At 44.0% G+C, this 11,965-nt stretch overlaps 1 protein-coding gene across 1 annotated transcript; it reads right to left on the bottom strand.

Moving 5' to 3' along the window:
* Window positions 1-277: 277 nt before the first annotated feature.
* Window positions 278-10,306, bottom strand: FUT10 (fucosyltransferase 10 (alpha (1,3) fucosyltransferase)). The gene is made up of 4 exons (XM_010295932.1): window positions 10,106-10,306; window positions 7,325-7,610; window positions 2,271-3,106; window positions 278-534 (listed from the first exon to the last, which is right to left on the bottom strand). Exons 1-4 carry the CDS (start codon window positions 10,184-10,186, stop codon window positions 310-312), a joined length of 1,428 nt encoding a protein of 475 aa, XP_010294234.1. The 5' UTR covers window positions 10,187-10,306; the 3' UTR covers window positions 278-309.
* Between the last annotated feature and the right edge of the window lie 1,659 nt (window positions 10,307-11,965).

The raw sequence follows: 11,965 nt of genomic DNA, 5'->3' as shown, positions 1-11,965 counted from the left end.
GAATTAGCTGTGTGCTTAAAACTGGGCCTTGAGAACCTTGACAACTTGCGCCCTAATGCTCAAACATCTGAATTAATGACAATTAATAGAAATCATTCTAAATATAAATATATACCTGTATTCAAATCCCCTCACAGGGTGATTCTACTGTTTAGGACTCCTTAGTACCCTTGAGCACTGAACATACTAAATTCAGTCTTACAGGACTACTTCTTATGGCTACCAATCCTAAGTGTGACAAAGTCACGCACAAAAGAAAATTCCACACAATCCACTGAGGAGCTCACCCTGTTTTACAGGTCATTGTGTTTATTCTTTGAATACAAGCACCCAAAATTCTTGAGCTGTAAAATTCCTATTCCTTTCTACCAGGTGCCTCAGTGCCCAGGCTTCTTTCTTGGATTGCTCGAAGCTTGCTATCCACATCTCTTGGAGAGAAGTCCAGCCAGGGTTTGAAGATGAGAACCAGAACGCCTCTGGTTTGGGGCAGCTCAGATGGTTAACCTGAGCCTTCCACCTCTGGGGCAGCCATCCCTGGCAATGGACAGAAATAAAAGGGGTTATTCAGTGACCCTGGCAGACAGAGAAGAAAGATGCTATGCCATTAGTGAACTATCAAAGCAAATCAGTGACGTTTCCTTTCCCACTACAGGGTCTAGCCATGTCCCTGTGGATGTCAGAGGGGAAGCTTTCCCCAAAGTGTCCAAGACAAGCCAGTCATGCTGACAAGAGCCTAAGTCGCAGATCAGATTCATCTGCAAATGAGCAGCACCAGCCCACCCAAGCTGAAATTCTAAGGCAAGGAGTTCTATTGTCATCATTATAGTCTGTTTTCATCTTAAATATGCACACACTTAATGACATTTTTTTAAGGAGAAAAATCAAGCCATGAATATGGCCAGGACAGCAAACTGATCTTGATAATCTTCTTGACTGGAGAGCCACAAAAGCATGGGGAAGGAGTATTCTATACCTTCCCATGGTTGTAGTCCTAACTCAAAGGGAGGACACCTGTCCAGATTTGCACCAGATTTGAACAGGAAAGCCTGGTTAGATGTAATGCTTACCAGTTTGCATTCCTCATCACTTCAGCACACCTTAGTAACTTCAAATGCTTTCTTCATCTCCCTTCTACTGGCTGACCACATAGTGTAGTGCTCAGACTGTGACCAGCTAAAATATGGCCTAATGCATATAGGGAAGCTGTAGGATACTAGAGCCACTGACCAGTTCCATTACTGGACACATTTTTTTTTTAATTCATGCTGATGACTGAGCTCATGTAGAGTTTAAAAAATGGCTACTGACTCTTGGTATGTAAACCTGGAAACCTTAAGGGACTGTGGCAATTTAAATGAGTACCCACCAACTCAGAAATATGTATGGCGAGAGTTTTTAGCTTCAGTCTAATGCCAAGTAATGCTCTATGTATACCATCCAAATCCACCGCAGCTAGGTTCAGGAGACTGGACAGCTCATGATGCCTTTGAAATAGCCTGGCTATGTCATGGCTGGCACCCTTGCAAGACTGCTGGGCTCAAGTGCTGGGCTTCCTGGTAAGACAGTCATTTCTAGCCCAGCACTGTAACAGCATAATTTCAAGTGGATTAGGCTGGCAGGAATATGTCCAATTCCTCTCACAAACACACAGCCTGGCTCAAACATTGATGTTTCAATGTTTAGTCACCAAATGTGGCCACAGACAATGGGATATTGTCACTACAGGTTTGGACATACACACACATAGGCAGACTCAGACCGTCATAGAGTATTTAAGCCAGGAGGGACCTCTAGTGATCATCTAGTCCAGTTGCCTCTTCCAGACAGGTCTAATCATATGTAATTGCCTAGATCAGCATTGAATTGAGTCTTTAAGACACCTCCAAGGACCAAGATCCCACAACTTCTCTGGGCAACCTGCTTCCAAACACTCCAGGTCATCTAAAGCAAGCCAGCAAGTTAGGCTACTTTCTGTAGCCTGATAAAAACCTCCTCCTTGAACAATTCAAGCCTTCTGCTGAAATGACTACCAGCTCAACAGTCAATGTGTATGAGCTCCAGCACTGCAGCAGTATGAGGAACACAGATTCTGGCTGTGCACCCACACCTTCTGCCAACACCTTTTGACATGAGGATGCACAACCCAATGGCATTGCAATACTAGGGGCTGTAGGCTGGCCAGAAATCTGGTAACGAAACTTCCTGGGACAAATCTGAGCTTAGTGCCATTTTAAAGCCTCTCTGAGACACAAGGACAAAGTCACACATACCTTTTCTTTCCTTCTGATGTTTTCCCACACTCTGTTACACACCATGCACTCAAAGGTGTCAATGTAATTGTCCTGGGTGATATCTTGCACTCCCCACCTGCGTTCCTTCATTGCTGCAAGAAGCCTTGGGTTGGAAATGTCCCCTTTCAGTTTCCATTGTAGGTAGGACTCATATTCTTGATCATTTGTATCCAGTGTTTTGATATAGTGGGCCAGCTCCCGAGGGTGTGAAAAACTGGATACCAGGATTGCACTCTTGTTACTAGGAAGCCAGTCTACAACGCTGGGAGACCCAAAGTACACTGGTACCACTCCCAACTTCAGCGGCCGCCAGAGTTTTTCAGTGATGTAATCTTCACAGATAGCATTTTCAAAAGCAAGAATGAACTTGTACTGTGCCAGTATTTTATAGAAGTTCCCATCATCCATGGCAGTCGGATTTCTGAGATGCTGAGGAAGGTCTCTATTATGCAGACATTCCCCATAAGAGTCTACTTCAATGTGGCACATCAGCTCACGGACATAGCTGTCCCGATCAGAAGGAGGGTTGCAGTCAGACTGCACATATACAAGTGGTGCAAGCCTCTTCCTCAGGCTGTTCTTGATCTGCAGTGGGACCATGTACCTCAGCGACTTCAGGACCTCTACACCCTCAAGGTACTGAGTGGTCAGCGGTAGGTGAGAATGGCGGCTAAAGGTTGCAGTGTGATTGAATAAGGTGATGGTTGGTTCGTGGAAGAGTTTGTAGTTGTTTTTTGGTGACTCTTCATGGAAAAGGGCCCAATCATGATAGTCTTTACGAGGGAGGGGTAGGCTGTCTATACTGAGGTCAGTACCTAGACAAAAGAAAACAGCAATTAGTCTGCACCTATCTATCATGCAACACTAATTACAATCACACAAAAGTCTACTTTTAATTTAATATCAGCCCTACAACCATCGCATTTATGACATTATAAGGCAGTATTGCAAAGAGAGCAATTCATGCAAAGACAGAGGAGTGTTATGACAGGTAAAACTGAATTTGGCAGCAGAAGAATCTAGAGAATGGAGATTGGTAGTTTATATTAGAAATGGTTTTGTTTCAGCTCATATTAGTTTAAAGGCCTCTCATTATAAAGGCTCACTAGGAATTCTGTATTTTAATGCACTGAAATGAGACTAATAAGATGCTTAATAATGTCCTGGTTCTGTAAATAGGGGAACAGATGGTATCGCCTCAATCTATGATGTGAGGGAAATGGTTACTGCAGGGCTCAATTTGGTTCTAGCAGCAAAACAACAAAAAGGATGCTAAAATATTGGACAGGGTTAAGGAGAAAAATTACAAGAATGACTTCAACTCTTGGAAAGACATCTACTATAGAGACTTTGGAAGCCAATCCATTTAGTTCATCAGAGAGAATTAAGAAGTGATGTATCACAGCTGCATACCAGATACATAAAGAAGTAGCTTTTGGCAGAGGATGTCTGCTCAAACTAATGCCAATAGTAGAAGAACATTACATCTAAACTCTAAGAACAGACCACTCCAGCTGCTTGCGCCTCCCTGCAAGGACAGGGAGCCTCCAGAACAACTTAGTAAAGCTGTGGTGGAAGCTTTAGGACAAACCTAGAAGCCTTTTCTCCAAGGCTACGCTGTGCAAAACTGAATTCAAAGTAACAGCTCATGAACCTCACCCTTGCTCTCCCTTTGGTATCACTGTACTACACTCATATGACTAGCATTATTGCAGATTAAATGCAAAGCTGATGAATCTCTGTCAAGATACTTCCTCACTGTCTTATAACTGTATCTGCTTTTCACTTAAGTACAAGCACTGAATATACAAAACTTTTAACTGGTATTGTCAAGCAAGGGAGGTTCATAAACTGAAACAAACAGTGAATAGCTGGTTTAGAAAACACCAGGAATCCCTTCTCTTTAGACAAGCTATTCCACCATACCAGTCACACTCGTAACTTTTCACTCTCTGCTCTACCCTTGACCTCAAACCACCAATGGGCAAAAAAGAGGAAGCTAGAAAAAGTCTAACACAGAATTTTTATCTAAAAACTAATATATAAAGAACAAAAAAAAAAATGCCCAGTGGTCTTTGTGACTGCATGAGCCTGCCAAGGTGACTCGAAGGATGACCGTATCAAACCAGCATAAGACTTCACTATTGCTGTGATGACATATGTTAGCTGACCTCTTATAGAGCAAGATCCTTCAAGAGCATCAGCTGGGTTTTTTTGAACACCTGACCTTTTGTTTTCTACTGAAGGGTGGTCCCAAGCCTTGAATGCTAAAAGGATGAAGGGTTGTGCCACTGAAAAATCCTATTTGCGCCCTCTGGTTTTGATGTGTTATAGTGATAAAAGAAGGTGAGGAAAACTCAAAGTGAATCAAATTCTTACAGGGAAGCCTATAGGACCTATCTGGTTTTGAAAACACTTTGTTCTAAGTGATGCCCAGAAGAGAAGCAGCAGTGCATACAGACAATAATGAAATGTTGTGCACTGAAATCATAGCGCTTCAGCTCTGCCTCTTGCAAGGGTGCTCCCTCTTTCAGGTAGTATTACAGGGAAGAAGGAAGGAAAATACAGGAAAGAATGAGACAAGGAAAGGGATGAGAGAGAGACAAAAATGCAACATGTAAAACTTACTAAGCAAGGAGAGAATTAGGCAAAGAGAAACTTAAAGAAAAATGCTTTATAGATCAGAGCACATCAAAATGACTGATTCTAATGTAACACCTAGTCAATCTCAGTTCAGCAAGAAGACAAAAAGCTTTTAAGGACTAAAGGGAAGATAACATCAGCATGTTCCCCATCCTGTGAGATGAAGGAAATAAAGGAGCTTATGAGGGGATAAAGAAAGCACAACACTACAACTGCGAGCAATTTCAACTTCCAAACTACTAATTAGAATATCTTAGGTATGTGACAAAGTGCAGAAAAGAAAGACAGATCTCTCAGGAGAAGTTCTGCATCTTAGGAGACATCTTTCGTTCAGGATTCATACCCCAAGGACTCAACGCTCCCGCGCAGAAAAGCTGGACACCCTCCTCCCTTAGGAACAACAGTCTTGAGGCTCTGACAGAATGGCAGCGGATCCAGCTCCTGCTGACTCAGTTGCATTGGTAGCTCATGCTACTCACAAAACTCTCTGAAGCACTGACAAGGTGGAGCCAGGAATCCCTCACAAAAACAGAGACAAAATCCAGCAAGTGGATGCCACATCTCACCTCCGAACAGGAGATGGTGGCACTTGACAAACTCATCACCTACACCTAAGGGCTTCCCAGGCCAGGACAGTAAGTCAGGACAAGCTGCAGAAAAGAAGGTTTGTTTTTTTCCTAGCAAAGCATTTCTGCTGGAAAACACCTGCATTTTTGCTTAATATTTTTCCTAAGGTTTGGATCATTCTTCTCTTGACTAGCTCACTGACCAAGTATTAGGGTAATTAGGAAATAATTAGGAAATAATTAGGAAAATTAATGCAGTTTCTTTGGAAGGTGGAACTGTACCCTGATCCAACTTTAGCACGGAAATGCAGATGTTCAAGTTTTCACTCAGCAGGCTGTTTAGAGAGAAATTCTGGAACACCAAAATCTGTTTTTTTGCAGGCCCACAGCTCAGTGCATCAAGGAGAGCAAGAGCAAGAGAGCGAGAAAGCGAGAGAGAGATAATAGCTTTTCTGTACTGATGCAGCATTTTTTTTCACCTTCATCACCTTCTATGACCTTTGTCTCTGCAGACTTTAGCATGTGAGATCATTTATTGTGGTTTAAAAGTAAGTAACACTTTTATATATTTTGACATTTGTCTTTACACAGTTCATAGACAGCATCACTAGAAAAAGGAAAAAAAAACCTATAGGGAGAGTCTTTTGCCCAGTATAAATAGTCCTTTAAAAATAAGTAGGTAAACCCTGACCACAAGCCTGCTAAAAATGAACAGTAATAGTCCTTCCTATGCTGAAACAGACAAACAGACTTACTACCAGAGACCAAAACCACCAGACTTCACAACTTTCATGTGATGCAAACCCAGCTTTCCTTGTCTTTAATTGCATCAGCTCCTCACTCCTTTGCTGCTACTCCTTCGCTTTCATGCTTGAGCACTATATTATCAACTGACAAAGCTGACCCACTTGGAGCTCTGAACAGATTAGTGATGAGAAGTTTTTGGTTCACTATTAACAATCAACCTAAAGGCCCTTCTTTCCTGTATTTCCAGTTCGCCTGTAACCTGACTGAGTGAATGAGATCAGGAATCTGTTTTATTTTATCTCGTTTCCAGACAAAGGAGCCGAACCCACCAGCCACAGAAAAGCACTTGGCTTTATTTTTCAGGCTAAAATTAACTTTTTCTCTGAAAAGCAACTGTGTGGGGAAAAAGGACAAAATTAACAAAATAAGGCCTACTTTTAAAAGATGCATCTTTAGTGTTTTGTAGACTAACTTTACAGTACAGTAATACTGCAGTGGGAAGTTTCTGAGGCGGCAGAGCCTGGGCAGCTCAGAAGGTTGCACTAGCTGCTGCTCCCTGTGCAGAATCAATAGGTTTCTTTCACTACTTTCCATTTACAGTCTGCTAGCAACCTCTCAGCACCAGGCAGGCGAGTTGCACGGTTACCAGCAGGGGCATTACTTTAAGACAAAAGACTTGCACAAGTGCAACAAACGCCTTGCTAGAACGCCTGCTAGAGGTGACAAGCCAGAAGACTGGAAAAAGGGGGCATGATCTCAGACTGTCTTTTCATGACTTGGCAACTACGGGAAATTATCTTTTCTCCCAAAAACACAGAGCACATGTGATTGGAAAGCAGCATGAGACAAGGCAACGGTCATGCCACAGATGTGCACAGTCACTTCTCAAGAATACTTTTACAGAGAACATCCATGTCTGGATCTCTGCTGACGGTATTCAGCACCAGGCAAAGTTTAGCACAACGAGATGCCTAAGTTTCCTGCTCTCACTGACTGACACCTAGAATACTTAATCTCTAGCGGAAAATAACTGGGCAGGAGGGAAAGTTACTCCTTTAAAAAGAAACAGATCCTTACCATAGAACAGAAACGCTCTCGTCATCTGATTATGCTGGTAGGTCTTGTTGATAGTAAAGAAGCAAACATCCTCTCCGCACTGACCCAATCTCCCGGTCTCTCCAGTCAGGGGAGACCACCAGAGCAGGATGGGATAGTGATTTATATCAGACTCTGTCTTGAAGCTGCTGTGAAGTTCCGACTTCTTAAACTGAAAAGCGTGTCTCTCCACAGGCTTTAATGGGCCACTGTGTAAACTGGAGATTACTGCCACCTTATTTTCTGAATTGCCCAGTTCAGTGACAACCTTCAGGGAAATAAACACACATACCAAAGTGCATCACTGTCATTAGCCAGGACATACGCTTGACAGATCAGACTTTAAGCATCAAGCACTAACTAAGCCTGCATGTGAAGTTTCTGTCAACCAAACTGGATGCATTTCACTGACTCCAGCCACCGTCCAGGTGAACAGCCATGTCAGAACAGCAAAAGCTTTAATTTGAATTTGCAAGGAGGAGGCAGGAAATACATTTCTGTGCTGAGATACAGCCACATCATGTATAGTTTAACAACAAAACTTATGCATTTCGCTGGAAGAAGCACAAAACAGGGAACAGTCCTTCCGTAGCCAGGTTTCTTGTGGAAATTAGCTGTAAAAAAAACCATGAAGTTTTCATGTCTCTATGTGGCCATTTGTATTCACCTCTACTAATTTTTAAACCACTGACTGTATAAAGCAGGTGCAGACAGGTCTTAGAGATAACGTAACTACAACTTCATGGCTAGGCAGAAGAGAAAAATCCCATCAGTATGCAGAGAAGTGAAAAACGTACCAGTGTGAACCACCATTTACAGATACGACACACTATGAAGAACCTTAAAAACTCTCCACCCACAGGAGAAGCTTCTAACACCACTCACCATCAGCCATGAGACAGAAGTCCCCAGAAAATCTGGGAGATTTCCAGTGGCCCATGAAGCCACCACCCTCTTCCACAGGTAGTACCTGCCACAAAAGTGTCCTGAGGCAGAGAAGTCTGTTCAGCAAAGTGACAAAAACAGTGCCAGCAGGTATTGCCACAGGATACATGGCTCCTGCTCTTAGCTTTAGTGGGGCAAAAACCTTCCTGCTACCGTGCAAACAGCTTTTTGTGTGTGCACCTTCACAGGCACATGAGGAAAAGCTGCAAGAATGAAGGGGGAACTACAGCCCACCAGACACCTTTGGCCACAGCACTTTTGCTTGTCAGATGGCTCTGAAGGAGGATATTGGAAAGTGGGAGAGTGTTGTTTATATGAAGTTGTTTGAAAACGTTTATCTTCCCCGATAGCTTTACTGCATGCATTCATTTTGCTGTTTGCTGTGTCATTTGCTCTCACTGTGCAGCAAAATACACTGATTGTAGCTAGACTAAATAGGCTCTATGCAACACAGGATAATGGGACTGCACACAGAGGAGGCTGTGCAAAGTGCAGCTGTACAGAAAAACACAGAGAACACTCCTGCATTTATGAGTGAAGAAGATACTGCCTGGGGAAAAGATTCGTATGTCTAATTGTTTGACAAGATACAACTGCAGTAATATAAATGAAGTAAGTCTGTAACTACCTCATCACCAGGTTTCTTCAGAAACAAGCTCCTTCTTTGCTTCCAAATTTTGCCCTGGCAGAATCTGAAGAGTCTCTATATTTGCACAGAAATTTCTAGTAGCTCTCTCTGAACTCCTGGGGGTTGATACACCCCAACTATATTGACAGCTCATGTGCTACAGCAGTCCCACCACCAGGGCACCAAGTGTCACCATCCAGTGAGCACTCTCAGACAAAAAGCCCAGCTAGGCACAGGGAAGTTCTAACCAGCTCCAAATCTGTCTACCTGTGGAGGTGCAGCAGAGTCACAAACCCTCCCAATAAAGGTCCTATAGACTTGCTAGCATTGCTCCTATGCTAGGGCAGCCATATCACCTTTGGATGCCATGTTCAGGGGAACAGAACTGAAAGTGACCATTGCACGTCAGTGACTGCCTCCAGGAAACGGCTCCAAACTGGGACAGGCAGCTGGCCCGAGAAAGCTTCAGAGGTCCTCCTGCAGGCTCCACTGGGAGTTACCTGAGGTACTGGTCTGAACCACAGCCTCAGTTCAGAGCACAGCTTAAGTGGAAAGACATCTGTTGGGCAGATCCTGCCCCTCTCATGACTGAAGTCTCCTACAGTCCTACTGCCAGCCAAGGCTGATTCAATTTGTCTAAAAGTTGTTCACTTGTAACAAAAATCTAGAGTAATCTGCACCAGCCACAAATTAATATGCCACCATATTTGTTTTTTCTCTCATGCATTTTTTTACTGACCAGCTACTAGACTTCCCAACGCTAAGAATGGCCTTTGGGTCATTCACTGATGGATAGATTTCCATCACCGCTTACTGATGTGCTCAGATTTCCCTGGTCTGTCTGCCACGTTAGTATGAAATGGGTCTAGCCTTGCATCCCTGCCTAATGAGTTCAAACACATGGACAGAGGAGGCAATGATAGATGGAGACAACACAACATGGTAGGCTATGGCACACCACTCCTGAGAAACTCCTCTGACCCAAGGAGTTATGCAAGAAAAGTGTTCTCTGTGTAACATCACTTCTGGAGTCAGCTATTACCACCAGGCCAATGCTGCAGACAGAGTTTATTTAAACACTCCTCTTAAAGCACAGAAATCTGTCGCCTTCAGTGCTGTCTCTCATCTCTCAGAATTCTACCATACTTTGAGAGCGATCTCATGCACACCCCCCTGCCTTGCCCCTGTACCTGGAGTGTCACCACAAGGAAAAAGGCAGCTGCAAAGCAGAAGCAAGATGCCCATAGTTTCTTCCTCCTCATTCTAATCATGCTGCACTATGAGGCCTGTCAGCACAGTTAGAGCTAGGCATCCGGAAGGCCAGCTTGTCTGAAGTCTTCAGTCTTTGCAGCAGGGCTTTCCCACTCCATCCTTACTCCTCTTCATGGTGACTTCTGCTGAAAAAGGGTACAGCATCAATAAACACCGCTCCTCAAGCTCAGTGGTTAGCTTGAGGTCTAACCCCAGCTTTCTGCAGGTGCCAGAGCCACATTTTGAGCCTGGTATCCGGAAAGCAGCCTCATGCACAGCCCCAGGCACCTACTCTCCCTCTGGTCATCCTGGACTTGGGCATCTTATCACTAAGCAGGGTGACACATCTTCTCATCCTTGTACTCAGCATAGAGAGACACTGAGGGGCCTGCCTCAGTCCTGCATGGGAAGGGCAGCCTTTTTTCTCAGCTTCAGATGGCAAACTGTGCTGCTTTTCAGCTGACTCACAAACAGGTGAGTAATAAAAGATTTTCCTTCCCTGGGCAAGCTCTGAAAATGCTCCTGGAGGAGGCACACAACTATCTAGCCTTGGGACTTATTACACTGCAGTCTTCTGGGACTTCTGTCCTGTGTATATAGGCCAATGCACAGAGGAAGGAACCATAAAGCACACGCACAAACTCTCTCCACACCTAAAAACATTAAATTTAACAAGCTCCCCTTCCCCTGTAATCTACATCTGTGCTGGTCTGCCTCTCCTCAAATAACTCTTCCCCTTCCCCAATGCTTTTTTTAGCTTTCACAGAGTCTTACTGTTTTTCTGTGTACTGGATGTTACTGTGTGAAAATCCCAACGCCTGATAACAAGAGTAGGTGCAAATTCCAGCTTTGTCTTAAAAAAAAAAAAGGAGGATGGGAGAAAAATGAGACTTTATCTCTCAATTCAGAGGAGTAAAGTTTGAAAATGTGGATATTCTAAAAGCTCAGAAAGCAGCAACACACACGAAAAAATGTTTAATAAATTGCTATGTTAAAACTTACCTCTTTCAGAGATGCGCCTCCTGTAATTTAGGCTGGTTTTCTGTGAAAAGAAGGTGTATGTGACTGCATTGTCTTCATGAGCATGCACCTGCCAGCTTTCCCCCCATGCTAATCCCACTCACAAAGTTCCAAAAACTCAACAAAGAGGGGTGGGTGCCAAAACTACTGCCTGCTGTAGTACTACCTCTGTGGCACTGGCAGCTAGAGGAAAAAAATAAATTATTCTGTTTCTGCTTCCACTGCAACATGAATTCATCCCTTCCCATCGACCATCACAAAAGCCTCTTTAGTAAAACCTCACACAAATCCGTGCAGTGCAAGTTCTGCTGTGCATGGGACAGCTGCTTTTGAACGCTTTGTGTGCGCACTGAAGTGCACGGCTGCCAGCTGAGCGCTTCTCTAGTCAGGTAGGATGTTTTATAAAGCCTCTGCACCTTCTGTGCCTCCCACATTACAGCCAAAATGGGGCACCAGGAGGGGAAGGGGCTGAATTCTGCCCACAACTGGGTTGGTGAAAATCTACTCAAGGCACACCATGGAGCAAAACGGTACCTTTAACACCACACATCTTACCCTGTGCATGGCAAAAAGTAAGCCTCATGACCCCACTGAATGCCCCCTTACCCCCTGCTCCCGTAAAACAGTACTAATCGCCCCATTTTTAGGTACTCTGCTAGAGGAGGGAACTTCCCATACCATGGGCGTGCTGTACCAATCGCCTCAGGGTACTGCACTGGGTCATGGCGTCATTCTTGCATCTGCCGCGCCCAACGCTCCGCACCTTTACCCAGCCGGCC

This window comes from Phaethon lepturus, unplaced genomic scaffold (genome assembly GCF_000687285.1).
Source record: "Phaethon lepturus isolate BGI_N335 unplaced genomic scaffold, ASM68728v1 scaffold24171, whole genome shotgun sequence".
Lineage (NCBI taxonomy): Eukaryota > Metazoa > Chordata > Aves > Phaethontiformes > Phaethontidae > Phaethon > Phaethon lepturus.
This window is presented reverse-complemented; position numbering and strand designations above follow the sequence as displayed.